General features: G+C 44.0%; 1 protein-coding gene across 1 annotated transcript in view; it reads right to left on the minus strand.

Moving 5' to 3' along the window:
• ABCA4 (ATP binding cassette subfamily A member 4) overlaps positions 1 to 22,926 on the minus strand; it is a 124,355-nt gene that overhangs the window by 17,395 nt on the left and 84,034 nt on the right. The window contains exons 26-39 of the mRNA XM_025052022.1: positions 21,797 to 22,020; positions 21,030 to 21,154; positions 20,469 to 20,567; positions 19,477 to 19,663; positions 15,184 to 15,278; positions 13,669 to 13,701; positions 12,212 to 12,317; positions 12,007 to 12,081; positions 11,579 to 11,748; positions 9,645 to 9,822; positions 5,923 to 6,038; positions 4,734 to 4,881; positions 1,548 to 1,671; positions 1,054 to 1,185 (exon numbers count right to left, since the gene is read on the minus strand). Coding sequence (XP_024907790.1) covers positions 1,054 to 1,185; positions 1,548 to 1,671; positions 4,734 to 4,881; positions 5,923 to 6,038; positions 9,645 to 9,822; positions 11,579 to 11,748; positions 12,007 to 12,081; positions 12,212 to 12,317; positions 13,669 to 13,701; positions 15,184 to 15,278; positions 19,477 to 19,663; positions 20,469 to 20,567; positions 21,030 to 21,154; positions 21,797 to 22,020 — 1,812 coding nt within the window. The remainder of the gene's footprint in view (positions 1 to 1,053; positions 1,186 to 1,547; positions 1,672 to 4,733; positions 4,882 to 5,922; positions 6,039 to 9,644; positions 9,823 to 11,578; positions 11,749 to 12,006; positions 12,082 to 12,211; positions 12,318 to 13,668; positions 13,702 to 15,183; positions 15,279 to 19,476; positions 19,664 to 20,468; positions 20,568 to 21,029; positions 21,155 to 21,796; positions 22,021 to 22,926) is intronic.

Here is a 22,926-nt window from a genome sequence, read left to right on the forward strand (position 1 = left end):
GTACAGCATCCTCAGCACTGTCCCCTTCTTCTTCTTCTTCCCATTCCCTCACTGCTTCCCCAGGCTGGTTTTCCATCCCTTAAGACTTGAATTCTCAAAAGGACTCCCAACAGGAGAGGCATCAGGCATCAGGCATCAGGCAGAGAGGGCAAGTGCTCAAGTCCAGAGTCAGCCCTGGGCTCCAGTCCCCATCATCTCATCCACTCCTCACAACCCCATGAGTAGGGAGGAGGACTCGTATCCAGTAACTCAGTTCCCTGTGGACCAAAACTAAAAACAAGTCTTCTCAATCTTTATTTATAAATAATCAGACTCAGCCTGAGAAGATGAAAAGATAAGAGACAAGCATTGTCTAGGAAAGCTTATTCTGAGGGCCCAATGATTTGCAGTTTAGTCCCCTGGGCCGGGCCCAGTAAAAGTCAGCCTGGATTACAGTGGGGCTGCCTTCTAGAAACCTGAGTGCCCACGTCAGAATGAGGCAGGGTCTGGGGCAAGAGCCTGGGAAGAATGGAACTGCTAGGCAGGGTCATGGTTGGCAGCCACTTCCTCCCTATGGGGTGGGAGGGGGCACAATCACTGTCCTTCTTCCTTCATACTGCTCATGGCTCCACTCATCTCATGTCTCTCCCGTTATTACTCCCTTCTCTTGCCCGGTCCCCACTCTCAAATCTCCAAGTAGCAAAGGAGCCTGCTTTGTCTATCTTCTCATGAACACGCACAGCTATTTTCTAGTACTTTGGATCCCCCTTAACCATTATTGTTTGCAATGCTATCATCCAATTTAAAATGAGTGTCTGTTAATTAAATGAGAGGGATTAAATATTAGCGATTGAAACTAACAACAGTATATTTTAAATACTTTAAAGTTTACTTTTTTTCACAAATTCTCTTGTGCCTATTTTAATGTGATCTTCTTGTGTTATTCAGAGCAAGACAGGCTTGAGAATGTAAAAACTATCATGGTGTGGGGCTAATGAGGAAAAAGATGACCACGTGGATATGAATGAAGCCAAGTCCCCGGACCTTGGCACCCTCAGGACAGCAGCATGGCATACCATTGGGTAAGGAAGAAGTGGTGCTGGGCGAGGAGGGTCAGGAGGAAGTATATCACCCCTTCTGCTGCCATGGCAACCAGGTTCTTCCCAATCAGGTCCCACTGGAACGGATTTGAAGAGTGTTCCTCACCTGGGGACGGAGGCCATCGGAGAGAGACAGGAATTAAGTCCACTTGGCTGCCTCAGCTGCCCTTAAAGGCCTAGTTACAACACAGCCCAGCTAGACAAGGGATTAAGCAAGAGTCAAATCCAAATCTCGTTTTGGCTCCACAAGCCAGAGTAGGGAAGAGTAAGGCTTGCCCTCGACTCCTCCTGTGGCTCCTCAGCCAAAGAAACAGGCAACCCGAGCCCCCTTCTAGATGGCAGGACAACCCAGACCAACTAGGAGCTCCCCGCTCCCACCCCAGCCCGGGCTGCAAGTCTGGCCTAAGATCTTGAGCAGCAGCCCTCCCGGTCTTGGAAGATACAGGGCCACACTTGACTGCCACCCACCAAACCGAGCATAGACATCTGTCACAGCCTGGCTCAGCGCCAGGTCAATGAGGCCCCGGCCCAGGCAGAAGTGGGGAAAGATAATGAGCAGCTTTCTCAGCATGGCATTGAACCCGAGCAGCGTCTGAAACACAGAAAAGCAGGACAGTCAAGCATGGGGCTCAAATCCACCTGCCACCTCCTAAGCAAAGTGGGGCCTGAATGCCCTCACTGGGCAGGACTAGAGAAAGGCCTTCCGACAGAGGGGGCTTAGCAGCCAGACTGGCCACAGGAGAGATTTGTTAACCAGATAGGGAAGTTTTGAAATACTCACAGGAGGTGCCTCTAACCAAGTGGCCCCTTGGGGAACTTGCACAGGCAGACTCACTTTGAAATTACACAGGGACCCTCCAAGGCATTTATTACGAGAAGATGCAGCAGCAGATGTGGGAACATGGCCCGAGCTCTCTTTTCTTTGGTACAGGTGGGAGCCATCAATGGGGACTGAGGCTCTTTCATCTGCTCTACCTTAGCCCACCTTATACCAAAGGGAAGAGGGGTCCTGAGCATCTATTGGCTCTGCTTCTCAGCTCCCACAAGACACCTACAGCTGCGTGTGGCTGTCACCAAGAGAAAAGAGGATAAAGACTCTGGTGTCTGTGTTGAGTTGGGGGGACTTGTTTTCAGGTGATCAGACTCTGCTTGCTGTCTTAGCCTCAGAGTGTCAGGCAGAGCCTCCCCAAAGAAGGCAGACGGGACACCAAGGGGGTGAGGCTGAAAAGGCCATTGCTACCCACTCATCTGGCCCATCCCCACTGCAAAGCCTCCTCCCTGTCCAGCCCCAACACCTTTGCTTACATGACCTCATATCTCTCTAATGATGTCCCATGGTCTCCCCCATCCTTCCTCCAGAAGCCACTCTGATCTTTTGCTTCTGGGCCTTTGCACTTGCAGCTTCTGTTGACCAGAGCAGGGATGAAGGTCCTCTCGCTTTCTGCCCTGACAGATTCCTGCCATTCTTTAGAAAACTGGCTCCAGTAATCCCTTCTCTCATAAGCCTTTCCAGATTACCATGGTAAAACACTCCTCTCTTATAACACTTCCCACATTGCCAAGGTTTATTATTTTTTTACCTGCTTACTTTCTCCATGGATCAGTGGTCCCTGATGGACATGGACTAGATCCTAATCATTTTGGTGTCCTTCCTACATACCTTGTACAATGATTAGTTCATGGTAGGCACATCATTATTTATTAAATGAGTTAATAAAATTCTACTTATTCCAGGCCAGGCTCAAACTGAATTTCCTTCTGGCTCCTGTAGCCTAGGTCTTTGTACTCACTCTGTTCTGTAGTGTTTCATGTGTCTCGCTTCTTTGCTGTTATGGCATATGAAATGTCATGTACTGTGGTTTATATCAGGGGTCCCCAAGCCCTGGGCTGTGGACCGGTTCTGGTCTGTGGCCTGTTAGGAACTGGGCCACACAGCAGGAAGTGAGTGGCGGACAAGCGAGCAAAACTTCGTCTGTATTTGCAGCCGCTCCCCAGTGCTAGCATCACTGCCTCAGCTCCACCTTGGGTCATCAGGCCTTAGATTCTCATAGGAGCATCGATTCCTGGTGCCAAAAAGGTTGGGGACCACTGGTTTGTATTAGTTTCTAATCTGATGCTCAGGTCATTTCTTGACTGGAATGGGAGGTCTGGGAAGGCAGGATGAATGGGTCACACTTATTGATATCAGCACATCCATCACATGGTGTTCACCTAGTCAACACCTCTTAACTGAGTAGGGACAGCAGCTACTGGGACCTGGGAACCTTCTGTGGGGTACTGAATATTTCTGCAGCAACTATCTGATCATATATGCTAAAGCAACTAGCTTTTATGCAGGAGATGAGGGTGCACTCAGTAAATGTTGGCTAAATGAGTGTAGCTTGCAGGAGAGAGAACGTTTTGAGTTGCTTTAAGCCCACTTTTAATTATTCCGAGGTAACACATTCTCTTAAGACTTAGCAGGCTGTGAGCCTGTGAGCCTCTGACGAAAACAGCTCTAAAAGGCAGCATTTTTAGTCCACTAGGATGCTCTGACCATTGGAAGGGTGGGGGTGGGAGTCTGTGTTCTCATCCATCTCCCTTCTGGGGTCCAACTGTGACATGGGACAGATTGGGTTTTGTTTCTTTCCTAGTGGCCGGAGAAAGCCTGATGAGGCCGGGGGAGAGTCATTTTTAGGAGGCCATGGGATGGAGTGGTTAGTGCAGATTTGCCTTGGGTATTCCCAGCAGGTCCAGAAGCAGGACTGGGGACAGGGGCTGCAGGACAGCAGTGCAGATGCACTGGCTGGCGCCCACCCTCTGAACTGTGAAGACCTAATGAGGGAGAGAAAGGCTAGAGAGGTCACTGAGGACACAGGCGCGTGGGTGAGACCATCAGTCCTTAGGACAGCCATGGCTGGGGCTCAGACACAGCAGGCTGGAAGTAGGAGTGTGTAGTGAAGATGGCCCTGTAGCCACTGCCATTGTATTTAGGATTCCGTCTGGCCAGCTCTTCCTGAGAAAAGAGTAGATTGGGAGGTGTGGCTGGGACAACTGAACACTGCTGCTCATAAAAGTGAGTCATTCAGCACCACAAATTCCTAATCCCGTCCTCAGGATTAATTGCCACGTAGAAGAGTATATGTTACTCTGTTACTACTTGCATAAAAAATAGGAACAAAGAATGTATCTATATTTGCTTATATGTCTCCAGACTACATAAGAAACTCAAACGAGAGGTTGCCTCTGGAGAAAGGAACTAGACACCTGAGAAACAGGGGTTGAAAGGAGATTTTTATTGTGTATGTTTTTGTTCATTTTAAATTTTGAAATCACATGAATGCATTACCTACGTGTGTGTGTAGAAAACCTAACACCCAAAGTCCCCAAGGAAACCTTCTTGAAGGAGTAAGAAAATCTAAAAGCTTAGGACGATGGAATGTCATTTATAGCTTACAGAATAAGCTCAGAAAACCATGACATTCAGAGCACACACATGAACAAGGAGCTTAAAGAAAAAGAAAGGAAGGAAGGGAGGGAGGGAAGAAGCAACATTTACTTGTGCACTAAGCTTGTTCAGACACAATGCTTGCCCATCACTTGGCTCTGCTTGACTGTCACATACTCTCTGGTATCTTAGTAATCAAATAAGAAAGGCAAGAAAGTCATGCTCACCCGGTTATTCTCAAATAATTCTAAAATGAAGGTGATGGCACTGCTGTTGATGCCGATGAACAGATTAGCACAAGACAAGGCCACATAGGCAGTGCTGGGGACATCAAACAGGAAGGATGCTGGGTACATCATGGGAATGATTGCCCATCTGTGTGAAATGACACAATTCAGTGTGATACAGTGCCAATTTCCATTCCATCTGCTGTATCCCTAGTTATAATACATTCCCCTCACATATGAGGTGCCATGTTTAAACTGGCGAGAATCCCGGGGGGACCAAAGAGGTATTCCATCCCTTGGTCTTTGTTCCTCATCTTTGAGTGGAGATAATAATGCCTTTCCTGACCACCTCATGAGGGTTTTGAGAGCAGCAAATAAGATAGCAGCTATGAATGTACATTGTAAATTATAAAGCCTCGTACAACGCACAAGATCGATCTCTGTCCTGCAACGCTTTTTATTTTAATCTGGATCAGCAAAACTGAGCTGAGATCTCAACGAGCTCATCTTCGTGTTTCACTGTCACAGTTCACTGGTTCCTGAATTCTCTATTTTCTCTATTTTCAAGAGAGACAAATGTAAACTATTTGCTCTGCTAAGACTCTACTGGCCCACGTAGGAAGAGCCAGGTATCATTATCTCCATTTTACAGATGAGGAAACTAAGGCCCAGATGATGTGAATTACTTGTCCACAGTTACACAGGTAGGCCTGAACATAAAGTTGCCTGCTTTGCTCTATAATAATACTAGATTTAATCTCTGTGACATCCTTTGGCCCTGACTCAGGAATAGCTTTTCAGATGGAGTCTTCTACTGTATGCACGTAACTCTTGGCTAGTTCATGGAGACACTGCAATGAACAGTTGGCCACAGATGAATCGGAATCACAGTTGGGTGAGGAACTGGGGAGTGACAGATTCCCAGACTTTGGTTAGGCATAGTTCGACTGAAAGAAGATTCAGGCCAGGTGGGGTGTCTTCAATGTCCCTGAGTGGATGGAGCCTCAGAAACACCTCTATGGGTAGAGTAAGAAACAGAAGCCAGACAGAAACCTAGGCAGCAGCCACAGCCCCTGCCAGGGCCTGGAAGATAACCTTGCCACCAGAAACCCCTGTTTTTCTGTCAGAAGAACATGCCCCTCCCCCGGCTCCCCTTTTGGTGGCTTAGCTAATGGCTCAAACAACTCACCCGTACAGCATGAGCAGTGCAACAAGGGCAGGAAGATTGTTTGGAGAAGTGTAGGCTTTCTTCTGAAATCCGATGAAGATGCCCACCACCAGGGCAGCACTCACAGCATAATTCACCTTGAAGACAAAAGGGGAATGCAAAGCACTTTACCTCTCTTTATCTCTATTTCCTGTTCTGTCAAATGAAGGCCCGGCCAGGCTCCTCCAGCATACATAGTCTGATTCTATTTGTCTAAACAGTTCTTGCTTAGCGAACATATGTTAAATTGTCCCTAGTCCTCCTACCCCACCTCCCTGCGCAGGGGACCTTCAGTCTGTATCTTTTAAAAGAATGAATTATAAAATCCCACCTGATCTCTCATTTTCTTTTTTTCATTGGTCATGAAGTCTGGTTGATTCTACTTTCTAAGCATGTCTTCAGAATTTGGAAAAACTTAAGATATAGTCCTCGGCCTCCTGAAGCTCAAATAGATGATACCCTATCATTGCTTTTTTCTATTCTCTTCCCTTCCAACATAATTCAATCCTAAAGCCATCAGGATGGACAGGGAAAGATAAACAGCCACATTGGAGTTAGGGGAGGAGTGACAGTGGTCCTGAGCAGGAGGAGAACCTGAGAAGGTGAGGAGGGTGTCTGCAGAGGGCGGGCTGGTGGGGTGATGAGAGTATTGATTTGGCCCTGGGTATCAGAACTGAAGCAGAGTATGGAGGGTGTCCACATTGGGGAGGAGATGGTGGGAGAGATGGGGGACTTATTACATCCAGGCGTATTGTTCAGGTAGGTCAATGATAGAAACCAGGAGTAATAGAGCCATTTTCTCACTCTTGGAGAAGGGAGTTACAAATATGGAAAGCCAGAAAGCCAGAATGAACCCATAGCGTTGGGTTGGATATAGGGGTTTTAGTGAGCTCATAGTGTTTGGTATAGAGATAGATAGAGAAATATAGATGTAAATGAGTGTTTGTCTATATATATACATATATATTTCTTCTAGTTCTCTACACTGAGAAAGCCCGGGACTACTGAGACCCCAGTGGCAATGAACACATCTGGTACCCAGATCTTGGTTTTGAGGGCCACATTCCTTTGGAAGGAACCAGGGCTCTGTGGGGGAAATGACAGCTTCCACGTAGGGCTGGGGGAGGTGGAGGATGAGCTTGGAACGTCTTACTGTCCCACAGAGCATGGAGGTGCTCAAGGAGGACGGGGAAATGAGTCAAGAGGAGACAGAAGCCACCCTGAAAGCTCTCACTGGCCAAACTGGGGATAATTTGAGCATCAGGATAAATAATAATGGTATCATATTATAATCTTTTGACTAACACAGGAAACATGATTCCATATAAATATAACAAACAAATAAATAAATAAATAAATGGAAGGTGTAACAAAAGGATATTTGCATTGCTTCAAAGTACCTCTTCCTCAAATTCTTATAAATTGTAAAGAAGAAAAGAGTAACTTTGCAGTGGAGAAACTTGACAGACACCATCTTAATCAAGTGACCAAAGTGACCAATATCAGTAATAAGATAAATTGGGAGCAGAAGCTACCTGATAGAATGCAGTGAGAACAGGGCATCTCTTTGTGATGCTGCTTCCATAACCTGAATCTAATCATGAGGAAACATGGGGCAAATTCAAACTGAAGGACATTCTGCAAAATAATTGGTGATTTTTCAAAATGTCAAGGTCATGAGTGTCAAGAAAAGATTGAGGAACCATTTCTGGCCGAAGGTGAAGGCACAGAACAACTAAGTGCAGTGCATAATTCTGAGCTAGATCCTTTTCTATAAAAGACATTATTTGGCAGTTGATGAAACTTGAGTGGAGTCTGAGGATTAGATGGAGGGAAAGCACTGGTGCCGGTTTTCTGATGTTGACAGTTGTGTATTGTGGTTGCATGGGGTGTCTCTTTGTAGGAGGTACACACCAGAGGTGCTGGTGAAGGGGCATGTTATTGGAAAGTTATTCTCAAATGACTCTAAAACAAACTTTTGAACTGTCCTTTCAACATTCCTGTAAGTTTGCGATTGTTTCAAAATTAAAAAATAGAATAGATGACATGTATAAAAAGATAAGAATTTAAGATCTATATGCTGACTAAATGATATAAACAGGGAATGTATGTTCATTAATTCAGTAACAACCCCTAGGCATGTGTCATCTATTTGCCACTGACTAATTAGGGTGCTAAACTCCAATAATATAGATGCCAGAGTTCAAAGTCTAGGCCAGCCTTAAAATTCTAGAGCATCAGGAAGCCTGCTAACTAACATCCTACCCACCACTTTCCATCCCTTCATTGGACTCCCAAGGGTCTACCTTGCTAGTATCACTTGCCCCACAAGACACCACTCTGTCCTTCTATCCACATATCTCTCCTTAGGCTCAAAGATCTCTGTCTGGAGCCAGGTGTGTGCTTGGGTCAGCCCCCAGAGTAAATTCTATTCTTCATCTTTTACAAAAAGTAGAGTGAAAAAACAATATATTAGCCAACATGGGCTCCTATAAGTGATGTTTTTGTTCAAAGTGAGGCTTGTAGAATCTGATCTCCTCCTCATATGTTCATAAGTGTTTTTTTCATACAGACAGAAAAGAAAGGGAAGAATTTAGTTGCTACCGATAATTTCTGGTTTGGAATTGTTAAGCGATGGCTGCTTAACAGGTCAGGTAAGCTAAACTAAATCATGTCTTTGAGAATCTTAATAGTTACTGTCATTGTTAAAAGCCATAGTAGAGAAGGTTGTTTGTGTTGGTCTCCATCATGATGTATCTTATCACCACAGGGCGCGGGGACTCACGTTAGTCTTAGAATGTTGAAATGAAACAAAGGATTTTGTTACTCAAGACACCCAGAATGGACTGGAGTTGGTGTCATAATGATCCCTGCTACATTATAAATAGGTCTTTGATGCCAATTAATTTTGACTCTTTGTCATGAAGTACTCCATCCTGACCCCTCCCTGCCTCTACCAATCCTGGTTGTGAGAGGGGTAATAATCTGCTGTTGATTTGGTAAATAATTTTTCTTCATTTTCCCTAATGTGGTAGGTAAACCAATATAGGAAAAGTATGGTTACTTTGGGAAAGCAAAATAAAGTCAGTAGGCAGGGTTGCCAGATTTAGGAAATAAAAATATAGGATGCCCAGTTAAATTTGAATTTCAGAAAAACAGCCAATTAATTTTTAGTATGTCCCATGCAATATTTGGAGGTGGAACATACTTATACTAAAAATTATTCAGTGTTTATATGAAATTAAAATTTAACTGGGTGTCCTATATGTATCTGGTGACTGTCACAGGGGAAGTTCCCTCCTTACCCCTTTGGGGATAGGGCAGGATCTAAGAAGAGGATGTGAGATGAAGGATTGCTTGATATTACCTCTTCAGCTCCAGATTATTCCCAGAAAGGCCAGCCTCATACCTGCGGTGCAGTGATTATTTGGTGAGTCAGAAGGCCCCTTTGGGTAGGGCATGCAGAGCCCCTACTCAGCATTTGTTAAGCTGAGCCCCATGTCCTTCCCCAGCTCAGGGCTCCTAGGTCTGTGCCTTTCTAAAAAGATGCCAGGAGATACGAGGCCCTTGATACAGCGTCTTCCAGCAGCCCTGGCAGTGTGAGAGCCCCACCCTGCTGTGTCCCCTCAGTCGGAGCAGACACAGTGCCCATCCCTCTTGGGACAATGGAGGGGAGGGAGGCACCGTGATCACTTGACACTTACAATGTCCCAGAGAAAGTTGGTCAACCAGTAGGTGATAGGGCTCACTCCGCTGACAAACTGGAGATGCTTGGCTTTGTTCACTCTCTCCTGGATTAAATAAAGGACAAAGCTGGCTGGGACGAAGGACATGGCGAAAATCACACAGATGGCAACCACAGCATCCACCGAAGTTTTCAGCCTGCAGCAAGGCAGGAGACACAGGGAGAGAGAGGTGAAGAAGGAAGAACAGATGCAAGAAAAGAGCAAAGTCAGGCTCTGGGGAGGCCTCACCCAACACTAGGTAACAGCCTCCAGAATGCCCTTCCCTAACCTGATGTTTGTCGTTTCGTTCAATTGTCTTAAACTGGGTCAAAGTTAAGTGGATATTTTTGGGTTTCCTGTTCCATATTAATGTCGAATATTGTTCCATGTTAATATGAAATCCAGATAAACTTTCTCTTTTTTTACATTTCGAAATTATTTGTGAATATTAACATGGAATATTGTTCCATGTTAATATGAAACTTTCTCTTTTTTTACATTTCGAAATTATTTGTTGATGGTATATAGAAATGAATTTTTGTATTGGTCTCATATACTGTAATGCTCTTATCAGTTCTAATAATTTGTCTACAGATTCTCTTGAATTTTCTATGTAGACAGTCACTTATGGTCTATGAAGTTTTATTATTCGTTGTTGTTAAAAGAAGTAAATTACCATGTTAAAACATGTTTTCAAAAAACACATCATAACATGGGAAATATTTTTCATGTAAGTTTAAGTGCAAAGAGAACAGGCCAGTTATACAGGACTTGGTTCTATTCCCCCTTTTCTGGATCAAGAAGAAAGCATCTGGCTAAGGGGGCAAGTGTGGGCTGAAATCCAACCTGACCTCACATACAATCTATGACCCCTCATGTGGGACAGTGCCCACTTAGAAGAAGAAACACCTTTTACTAATTCCCACAAAGGCACCATATGTGCTAGTGTCTATCCTGATAAAACTACAGACAGCGTGACCCCCACGTGTAGTAAGAGTAGAACAAATGACTGGAAGGGAAACACACAAAAATATTTAGATGAAACATCCTAAACCGTGTACGGTTATAGATATAATAAGTTCTTAGAACTGTATTTTCTAAACTTTACTTAATGAACATCTACTATTTTATAATCACAAAAGACTCTTATTTCATATTTCAGATTCAAAAGACTTGGCAGGGGGTATAGAAACTTGGGCTGAGTGAGAATAAACCCAGGACAGACTATTCTTCCTCGGTCAAGGGTCCCAGAGTGTTTTCAGAGGAAGGCTCCAAGGAGCCAGGGCCCAACTTGTAGCCAACGGCACTTGAAATGTTCCAGGCCCAGGGTTGAGGGTGCTCACAGTATACTGAGATAGGAAAACAAGGACCCTTCCGTGTACCAGAAGTTTGCACTAATGAAGGCATTCCCACTAAGTATGCTACAAACGTACTACAACTTGCACAAGACCGATGTTTCTACTGCCTGAAGCCACATGGTAAGAGCCTAAGCTTGCAGAAGGCAAGGATCTGTCGACATCTCCAAAGCCGGACCATCTGAGGGAAATTACTGGAATCTAAGATAATTACTGCTGAGGAGATGAAGGATTTACTGAACTTTCCCAGTTCCCAGCAGTCATTTTGCATACTGGAAAGGAGAATATTTGTGTAAGCTCCAGGAGCAACTTCTTATCAAGAGCCAAAAGAGAACAGAACCAACTATATATTTACTTTCCTGGGAAATATGAGGAGAAAGAATGGCCAAGTAGTTTGGTATACAAGTGTTGAAAGTCTTATGTTCACATTTGCCTGATTAAACGACGTTGCCATCCAGCCCAGCAGCTCATGTGAATGAAAGAAAATCCTCTCTCGGTCTCCAAAGAGAAGAGAGGGTAACAAAAAAAGCTGTGAGGTGGGGGACCGTGGTGGCTTACACTGTAATCTCTGAGAGCTGCTCCTTGGTCAGGTTCAGGGGCTGGCTTATGACGGTGATGCCATACTCCTCGGGGTTCCTGTCCTGGGGTAGGCTGGCCCGTAAGATGGCGTTGTGGGCCACGTTGAGAAAGCTGACCATAGCATGCCAGCCCTTGTTGTTAAACCACACCTAGAGGGTGGAGATAGGCTTTGTTAGGCTGTACTAGACAGGACACCAGAGGCCCTGCGCTAACAACAGCTGTTTAAAACAAAAATGAACTGCAGGAAAAAGAATGTGAAGAGGAGGGACGGTTTGGCAGCTGGAAGGCATTCCATGCTAGATTTCAACAGGAGAAGGGGTGGAATTTAATTAAGCTGGGAAAATAAAAATAAAGTAACCAGCTCACGTGAGTTTTTAGCTCTAGGGCAGATTTTGCAGGGCCAGTACCTTAACGTTGTCTTCAGTTTCTAGATGTTGGAGGAAAGCAGACATTTCTTTAGATGCCTCTCTTGTAATAGGGCCCTAGAAAACCATAATAAACAAGCAAGAGAGTTTTCTTTCTTTCTTTTTTTTTAACCTGTTAGCACTCATGATAATTTTTGTTTCATGGCATGTTGAAAGTCATAACCAAATCTCCAGTCTGTTTACATACCCCGCTAACATTCATTATCTGGCCAAGGTCGCTTAAAAATCCAACAAGTGCTTCCCCAGTGATGGGGAGAACTGGCAGCTTTCCTCCGATGGAAATTCCTCCGTACCTGACAAGGGAATAAGAGGTCCCCAGGTCAGTGACACGAACCATGTCTGTGGTGCTCTGTGCTTGCCAGTAGCTCTCTAGTTTCTGTAGGAAAATGTGTACTTTTGGGAAATTGTCTAGACTAGCGAGTGACATTGCTCTACTTTATAAACCAACTTTTAATGTTTCCTCATTGTCTCTGGATGAAATCCTGATCCCTTCTGAGCTTGATCTCTGCTTATCTCTCCAACCCCTCCTCATGCCTTTCCTTGAGTGGCATATTCTGGCTGTGTCCAACCACTTCCAGAACCTCCAATGGTCTGGGTTACCTTTACAGGGCTGCTAGCTTCCTGGGATTGCCTTTCCCTTTCTTGAGTATCAGGCCAACTCTAACTGATCTATCATATGTCACCTCTTTGAAGACTTCCCTGACTCTCCTCCATCCTAACAATGATCCCTTTCCTGTGCCACTTCTGTACTTTACAGGTACTTCTGGTAGCACTGGACTCACCTTAATCTAAACAGGACCAATCCTGCCGTGCCTATCTCTCAGTGCCTCTCAACTCCACCCTCCCTCAGGCGGCCCCTCACCATCTCCTGCCTTGACTCAAGCTCTAGCTCCTTGACCGAGATCCCAGCCTTGGGCCTCTCCCACTCTAACCCATCTTCCACACTGCTGTGGAAGTCTCAAGAGACTGTGCTCAAACACAGATCTGGGCGTTCACACTCTGGCTTAAAATCCTTCAATGGCAGGATGAAAGCCAAACTCCTTTATAAAACAAAATTAACTTGGTGAACTTTATTTCTTAGGGACTCAAATTATCCCCTGTCCCTCAACTTTCTGCTCCAGCTAAGACCCCATACTTCTCCCTAGGGAGCAATTCTAAAAGCTGGATTTCACTTTTATGGTTTAGAATCAAGACAACGTTAGTTCTGCATTCATTCTAGAGGCCCCATTACTGAGGGAGCCTGGACGATTCTCCAAAACTCTGGAATCACTTGAGTTTCCAGGAACTGGCTAAGTCTGGGGCTGGGCCAGACCCCCTAAGACTTAAAAGGAATGAGTCACATGTCCTCTCATTAGCATTGTAAACTATTTTCCACTCTGAGCTTTTAGAACCTCCCTTGAGCGAGAATGATCTGGAATAAGTCTTCAGGGACTAACACTGTACTCTCTGTACTCCAAGGAGACCTACTACTGAGCATCTTCTTGGTCCAGTGTTTTCCTAGCCATATATCCTTCAGAATGTGTCTTGTGACTTCCTGAGCACATACAGAAACATTCCATTTACAACGCTTTGAAGTGTGGCTTTTTTTTATGCACGAGTATTTAAAATAGATCAATTTGATGTTTTATAAAAATAGCTTCTTACCTCTGTTCATTGACCCAGAATTTGCTCTTTAAGCTGAAAGGGAAAACAAATCATACAATAAATACCACAAGGATGGTAGTAGAATTAACTTTCTTTTGCAGACATTCATTGAGGTGTCTCAGTCTTCTGGGGGCATTTTTGCGTTTCCAAGCAATATGAAAACCTCCCAGCCCAGGAGCCAAGCCTGAACACATGCAGAAAAAGGAATGATGTTTTCCACTGCTGGCTCTCCAAGTCACACCGCACATGCTGGGCTTTCTGTTGTCAGGTCATTCGTCAGACCATCTGAAACTAGACAACATGGCAACTACGATACCAGTGTGGAGTGTAGGGTGCAGCCTTCTTCTCTTCCGCCTGTACAAATGAGGTTCTAATAATCACCTGCACACTTGGGTGAAGTTCTGACTTACTCCCAATCCCAAATTCAGAGACTGACTTCCAGCCAATCAGGGATAAAATTACAAGATATAAGATGAGAAGCTGTAACTAAGAACTCCAGACCTCATAGTTCAGGCCCACAAGCTATCATTGTCATCAAGCACAAAAGCCAAAATTCCATATTGCAGATTTGCTGCTGAGAATGAAGTTTGGGATGGTTGTTGTTTACTGCATTATTGAATAAATTCTATGCACTCTGCTTTTATTTTTGTGCTGGGCTGGCACTGCCTTCTCGGCAGCTGCTTTCACCATCTGCAGTGTGTTCTAGCTAATTGAGCCCATTTATTCCTTGTGCATGGCTCTGGTAGGGGAAGCAACTGAAAAGTGCTACTAAAATTAGACAGTTCGTTTTATTTTAGAGCACATGAAGCCTGGATCAGGGGTCCCTATGATGTTTTCTCTGTAACATGCTCTTTTCAAGCTGCTTGCTCTGATAGGGGCTGCTGAAACCAGTCCAACCCCAGCTGAGGCTTGTTAAGAACAGCTGCAGAGCTGAGAGAAGTAGACACTTATACAGGAGTTTACTGGCATATTAAAGGTTAGTGATACAGATGATAATTTACAGTTGGAGTATGACTGGTACAGTTAACCTGGCCAATCTGTGGGCTCACTCAGGCAGTAACCCATTACCTCTATCCTAGCTTGATCTAATTTTTCCCTTCTTCCTTTTTGCTTCTAACTTTTCCTTTTTTTTTTGTTTGTTTGTTTTCCTCTAACTTTTCCCCCTTACCACCCCACCTTCCTCCCAACCTTTTCTCTCTTAACTAGTTAAAATATGAGGTTGCATTATTGGATAAACTTTATACTTTCTTATTTTACTTGTAATAGTTCATGGGTTAAACTTTAAGACTACTTGGCCAAACAAAACAAAAAACAATAACAAAATTAATATTAAATTGCCTTTTACTTGTATATGCCTCAATGGCTTTTCCTGTTGGGTGAGGCCTACGAATTAGGAAAAAGAAAAAAATTCCACTGCCCCGATTGTTGAGAAATCATGAGAATAAATTTTCTCTGACCCTGGTCAGTATTTTCTATAGGGAGTCAGGATGAAAAGCATAAAGGATCTCTTCTCACCTGCTGCGTATAAGAGCGGGATATGTTTTTACCAAGAAGTCAGAGATATTCCTGTCTGTAAGGTCTTGGAGAATTTCAGTGCTTCGCTGTACTCTCTGAGGAAATGAGACAATAGTGTCAATTACTTTGGCATTTGAGGCTTTACAGTTTGCGAAACTGCTTGTTCTCCACCAAAAGTTATTTATGGATTCAGCTGCTTGGAAATGAAGCTACTGAATAAAGCACTGGCATCTCTCTGGTTCCCACATCAATGATATGGGACTCATCGTTGATCTTTCTTCAATTTGTTGACAAGATAGAATAGCTCTAGCTCCAAATTAAATCTCTAATACATCTGCATCTCTCCATTTCCACTACCACCACCCTAGCCCAAGCCTCTATCTACACTGCACCTGGACCTCGATAGCGACTTCCAAACTGGTCTCCCCGATTCTACTCTTGGCCCTCCATAATCCATTCTCTACCCAGCAGCCAGATTGAGCTTTAAAAATGTAAATCAGAGACCTTAGTCACCTTGCTTACCATACTCCAATAAACCCTAGGACCAGATCCTAATTCATCACCAAGGTTGATGCAGCCCCCGTGACCTGGCCCTGCCTTGCTCTCTGACCTCGCCTGCTGCCACTCTCTTCCTCCTCCTCACTGCCCCTACTTATTCTCCTTGTTTCTCAAATGCGTACCTCTTATTCCTCAGGTGGCTTTGCACTTGTGCTTCCCTCTGTCTGGAATGCTCTGCCTGGACAACCTCATATGGCTAGCTCGTTAATCAAATCTCAGCCCAAATTTTATTCCTCAGAGAGGTATTTTCTATTTCTAGTCACTCTTTATCATAACATACTGTTTATTATTTTCACATCTTCCTCTGAAATTTTCTTTCTAATCGATCTGTTTATTTGTTTTTGTCTGTTACATCCATTTGATATAAATTCCGTGAGAGTCAGAACTTCCTCTGACTTATTAGCTGTTGTGTCCCCAGCATCCAGAATAGTATTTGGCATATGGCTGAAACAATAAATTTGCGGCATAAATGGAAGAGTTCAAACAGTGACTTACAATTACAAATCACTTCAAAATATATCCAGGATTGGAAGCTAGTTAATGGGTGACTTTGGAGAATTCAAAAGAGCATGAACTCGGCCACCAGGTGGCAATACTCCTTTAAATTTGGGAATAAATAGTGTTTGGTTTAGGGTCAGTCAGAAACCTTGGGTATAAAGGTAGCTGAGGTAATTTTTGGTGGTGTTAAAGCCGCCATCATCACTCACCATTCTTATTATTTTTATACACTTTCCATCTCCACTTTCCCCTTTCCCATTTTTACTTCTTCAATTCACTTTCTCTACCTTGTTCTTCTCTCTCATGCTAGCAGAGAATTAGAATCTACTGAATGCTTGCCATGTGCCAGGCACTGTTAAATGCTCTATATACGTTATAATATATCCCTTGATTCTCATACCCTTATGGAAGAGAAATTATTACTTTAATTTACAGACAGAGAAAGTGAGGTTCAGGAAGGTTAGCTAACTTGCACCATGTTGCAGCATCTGTAGGTGGTTGACCTAGGATTTGAACCTACACCTGTCTGACTCCATAGCCTTCACCCTTTTCACTCCATCGCCCTGTTTTTTAAGCTGAAAATAGCACCCAGAGGAACTGCCAAGCTCCCCTAGTGGAATCTAGGCTGGAACAATTTCTGGTGCCTGGGAAGTATATGATAAATTGTTTCCTAAAAATTGTGTTAAATAAAATATTCCTACAACTTTAACTCTATGTATTCTAGAAGTCAGGGACAGAACACTTCCACCTCAGGACCTAACACTACTCAAAGAATGCTGTGACAAGAAGGACCCTAGAGAAGACTGTATCCTCCACCCTGTTTTCCAGGTGAGGACAATTTACTACATCTGAACCAAGCCCATATCCTCTGGCTTAATTCTAGGCTGAATAGGAGAGTATGTTTGAGGGAATGGGTATAAATATGAATGTGTGTGTGTGTGTGTGTGTGTGTGTGTGTGTGTGAGAGAGAGAGAGAGAGAGAGAGAGAGAGAGAGAGAGAGAGAGAGAGAGAGAGACACAGAGAGAGAGAGACACAGAGAGAGAGACAGAGACAGAGAGAGACAGAGAGACAGAGATAGAGACAGAGGCTGAAAAGAGAGAGGAAGCAGCTCCTGTGCAGATGCGTGATGTTCAATTTTGCTCCCAAGAGAGGAACAAATGATAGTGAGGAAATATGGGAGTGAAATAAAATCATGGGAACTGATTTGCCTTTTTTCAGGACTTTGGCTATAGTGGCCTGTTAATTTTTTTTTCTCCAAGGACCAAGGACTAACCACTGAAAAATAAGTTTCTATAAGCTAGATAGGCAGCCTTAAAGTTAGAATTCACCGAGAAAATGAATCTCCACGTAGCTCCTCTTGGCCTTTCCTTCCTGCCCTAGCCAAGAACTCAACGTGCAGTGTCACAGCCTTTGTGGCCTGATGCTGGATGTATTAGAGTAGAAGCAGCCTTGGCCAACTCAACAGAAGTAAAGTTTCTTCTTAGGGTATAGAGAGTTGGGACAAACTCCCTGAGTTTCTCTTTTTGGAATCCCTGTGATATTACAGTGGCTGAGTTATGATTCAAGGAAAAATACATTGCTTGAGAAATATAAAGGTATATGCTTTTGGCATATAAAAAAAGGAAGACAGAATGCTCATAAACAGAATCATTTGCAAGGCAGCAACTGTGATTGATGCTATGGAAAAATTTAGTGGTCCCCTTACTTGCTCTGCTCTTCTACTATGTGCCGTAGTAATAAACTTTTTATTGGGTACAAGGCCACCTAGAATAAAGACTACAGTCCCTGATCTCCCTTGACTTTCAGTTCTGGCCAATGATGTATAAATGAAAGTGCTGTGTAGTAGCTTCTGGAAATCTTCCTTAAAAGACAGCATATCTACACACTTTGCCCTCTCTTTTTCTTTATCCCTACTTCCACTCTGTTTCTTGGAAAGTAGATTCTGTCATCTTGGCCAATGAGGTTGAGGCCTGTTAACCACGGAAGAGCAGCAAGCAGAGCATCACGGACCACCTCCATGGACTTTTACTTGAGAGGGAAACGAAGTATGTCTTATTTTCTCCACTGTTTGTTTTGGGTTATCATCATTGAGTCAAATCTAATTCTAACTAATACAGTTTCTTTACCCACATTACTTCATTGAATTCTCACAATAACGCTATGAAATAAATTATCATTATCCCCAATTTATAAGTGAGGAAATTAAGGTTCAGAGAGGCCAAGTAACCAACCCATGACTCTCTGATGCCAATGCCTGTGCTCTTGCCACTATGTCACACTGCCTCTCTTGGAATCATTCATTTACTGGCAAATCATTAGAGATGGCCGCGTAAAGACCCACTCTGTGCAAGTCAGCTGGGAGGACAGTTATTAACCTAAGACAAAGTGAGACTCCTCTGGCCCCTTCTGTCTCTGAGAGCCATGGGAGAGGCTCACTGAGATACATTAGAGTGGGTGCTGCTCAAAGCCATGATAGTTGATGTCCCTGCAAAACATAGGTTGCTGGCTGTGTGTGTGTGTGTGTGTGTGTGTGTGTGCGCGCATGTGTGCATGTTAGTTCACAGCACATGGCAAGCTTCTTAATTAAAATTGTTAATAAGTGTGCAAATACATATGCATTTGAATGGACACTACAACATTGCTTATAATGGAGAAAAATTGAAAACCCACAGGTCCAAGAATAAGAGATTAGTGAAATAAAATAAAGCAAATCCAAACAGTGGGATAGTATGCAGGCATTAAAAACGACGACACAGATATATATTTACTGACATGGACATATGTTCATAATATGCTGGTCAGTGAAAATAGCAAGTTTCAAGGCAACATTTTAAATAAAATCCAGTTTGAATGGATAAAAACCAAATGTTATTGGTGATATTCTCCAAGCAATAGGATAATTTTTTCTTCTGACTTATCTGTATTTTCTAATTTTTTTATAATGAGCATGCATGATGTATAATTTTTTCAATGTTTAAACATATTTTCTTACTAAATTGACCAGAGAGTGTTTGGTGGCAACGGAAGCTATTGGTAGATGACTTCCTCCAAGTGGCTGGACAGGGCCCAGTGGAAAGCCCTGCTGAGAGGCCTGGGAGCCTCATTTAGTCCTTCACTCAGCTGTCAGTTGAAAGTGTTAGTTGGCTAGAAACTGAGGAGTCACGATACATGTTCCCCAAACCCCGCTGTCGCAGGCAGATTCGAGGCCCCGGGATTCCCATGAAGGGTGGCGGTACCTGCGGGGGTGGGAGCCCCCCTGCGCCCTCCGGGCACTCGGGGAGCATAGTGAGCTTCTCTCTGGTGCTGCACCTGCAGGAAGGCGAGGGGTGCTCTGGCGTCCACTTCTGCTTCTGGAACACGTGGGTGACGTTTGGGGACACAGAGGGTGTCTTCCAGGGGGTGGAATTGCCACAGGGGTACTCCCTCATGGAAGACAAGAAAATGTTTCACAGTCAGCTCCAAAGTTGATAAAAAAATCCCTAGAAATGAGAAACAGTGCCCAACCCTCCCCTTTATAGCCTTTCCTTCCTGTTCTCAGACACATGCATTTTCTTCTGACATGCCTGAAGGTTAGTTTCTGCTCAAGAAAAATCAAGACTAGGAATGTGTTGATTGACTAGGTCTGGGGCTGGGCAGTAATTATCTAGTGTGTGGTCAGTTTTATCTCTTTTTTCCTCTGGCTGCTCTAGCTGTTGAGAGACAGAACAAACAAAAGAGGAATTTGAAATTAGTCTATTTTTGCTCTTATCAACAGCCCAGAAAAAGACTGAATAAGAGAATCAGATAAAATTATACTGAACTTTTAGGATTCTTGGTAGATTTCAACTGTCCTCTATAACTCCTTTCTCTGTACTTACAGCAATAATTGAAAGTTGGCCGTATTTGTAATTAATGCCATTCTAGGTCTGAGTGCACAACAGCACATCCCCACCACTCTCCTCCCCCTGTTCAGATTCCTTTCAATTAAGTTGTGGGAAGCATATGTCAATACAGTATGGAACTTTTGATACCGGGAATTATAGAAACATAGAGCTGTCTGGTGATGCAGAGGCTTCATGAGAAGTAGTGAACACCCTCATATACAGGTGTTGAAGGAGAGGCTGGGTGAACACTGACCAGGGAGATGGATTGAGATGGGGCCTATCCCAATCCCGCCATCCTGGTACCCCATCATCTGGGTTTCCCATGGCAGCTGTTGCTGTTAGGGCAGGGGTGTGCAAGGACTTACGGAAGCCACTCTTCCTTTAGGCAGCGGTTGCCAAAGCCTGGCTTGTTCAGGAGGACATCTGCAAGTGCTGTGAGCCGCTCACTGCCTGGCTGGTCCATGCTAGACAACGTGAGAGGGGCTTACTCAGTGGACACGTGACTGAGAAAGAGGGGCAAAGCAGCCAACATGCAACTCAACCAACATTTATAGAATGGCTGCTGAGTGCTAGGTATGTACACAAAGCACAAAATGCTGTGTGGGGGTGGTCATAGGTCTCCTGGGTAAGAACGCCTAGGGATCTGATGGCATGTCATGTCTGCACCTCACAAAGACAGAGCTTCGACCACTCGCCCAATCTTTACTTTGTCTTTCTTTCTCTTGGTAGTCCTGGTTGTCCACTTGGGGTCACCTTTCCCAAATGGGAGTTACCTTAATTTCCTTTCTGAGGTCAGCCCGAGAACTCCTACCACATTGGTGACTGTCCAGGGAGCGGGAAGGTCAGGGCTCCATCAAATAGCATGTGACCTAGAGCCTCACAATCCACAGAGGCGAATGATGACCTCTGAGGATGAGTCTACACACCTGAAGAAGGTGTACTGCTGCCCATACATCCAGGGGTGAAGGGTCAAAGCAGGGTATTCACCAAACGGCGGGACGATGATGGAAAGCATCAGAGCCAGAAACACAAAAGTCGCTGGGAGCACGATCTGTGGGGAAATAAACATGGAGAATGGGCTGTGTGTCTGTGGTGTGTGAAAGACTCGCCCATGCACACACACACACTCACACACGTTTATTCTTTTAAACATTTATCCTGAAGCCTCATAACCAGGCCCTGGTGGAAAGTCAGGTTTCTGGGGAACATTATGGACAGCACGTGCAAAGGCAAGATGTGTAGGAGAAAGCAGAATTGACTATAGGCCAACACTGGGCACTGAAGCAGACCACTGTTTGGCTAGAGGTGAATCAGAGTTTCTTTTTCTGAATAAAAAAACATAAAAAGAAAAAAATAGGATGAGGACCTTGATATTTAGGGTCATTGCAAAAATGAATAAAAACATGACTTTATCCTTCATTGTAAAAATAGCAACAATATTAACGTGTTCATTATTATTCCATTTTCTCTGCTAAGTGAGGTGGAGTACTTACAGAGAATCTTAGTGTTAACCAAGAATCGAAATAAAGGTTGGCAAGGAGGAAACAAAGTCGAAAGAACTTAAAGAGAGTGCTCCCGGCTGTGTTTGAGCCCATGTTCACAGAAAAGCCTGGGAGGGGATAGAGAGGCCAGGAGAGAGCCAGCCGGCCCTGGCCAGGAGCCACCAAGGACGGGCAAAGACCGTCGGGAATACCTGGGCCAGGAAGTCCTTGTGGCTGCGGAGAGCATGGTGGAATCGCTTGACCAGCAGTGCCTGCACGTGCTGGAAGATGAGCTGGGCTCCTGTGTTCAGGCGGCCGCCCTGCTGCTTTGGCTCTGGGGAAGGCTGGCCCTGGGCAGGATCTGCAGAGTAGCCCTTACTAGAACCCAGGTAGGGGTTTCGTAGGCTGATGGTTTCTCTTTTCTGCTGAGTGCTGCCTGAGAGTGAATTAATAGTTTAGAAAAACACTCATAAGGTCTGAATCTCATACTCTGCTTTTTTCTTACTGCACTGGTTTTCCCTCCTTTTAAGTCAGCAGCAAAATATCAGGCCAGGTAGGTAAATAAACTTTTAAATTTCTATTTTTTAGTGTAAATCATCTATAGATAGAATTGCCTGACGTAACTTAAAAATTCTCTATGCTAGTTAAAGAGAACAGGACAGATCTAAATACATCGATAGGTCTAAAACCTATAACTAAGTTAAAAAAAATAAAGTTGCAGAACAATATGTATAATAAGATTATATTTGTTAGAGAGCACTATATCATATACAAAGAAACGTAATATTTTATATATACGCACACGTATGTAACTGCTAAGCTCTGAAAGATTGCTCACCAACTCTTGACAGAGGTTAATGCTACAGGTCAGAGCTGGATAAGGCGTGGGGGATGAAGTGAGAAGGGTAATTTTAGCCTTCTTTGTATTATTTGAAGTGGTGGAAAGACTAATGAGCTAGAAGTTAGGAGACCTAGGTTTGAGTAGACTCTTACTAGGTAAATTTGGCTGGTTCAACCTATCTGAATCTGAGTTTTCTCATTTGTTAACTGAAAATGAGAATATTTTACAGGGTTATCATAAAGATCAAATGAACCACATATGTAAATGTGTTTTATAAACCATTACAACCTGTCAGTTATGTTGAAGCTATAGTTTATCATCACTGTTTAATGTTCATTTTCAGAACATGTCGTCGGACATAAAGGGAGAGCCTCGGGGACATCTGGTTGGCCCCCAGCTGCTTTCTTAACCTCCTAAAGTACCCCAGGACAAGGCAGCTGCAAGGGAGTTCCATCATCTCAGTCATCCTTTCAGCTAGCATTCTCAGGCTACTCAGTTGGG

Source organism: Pteropus alecto, unplaced genomic scaffold, assembly GCF_000325575.1.
Source record: "Pteropus alecto unplaced genomic scaffold, ASM32557v1 scaffold25, whole genome shotgun sequence".
In the NCBI taxonomy this organism is placed as follows: Eukaryota; Metazoa; Chordata; class Mammalia; order Chiroptera; family Pteropodidae; genus Pteropus; species Pteropus alecto.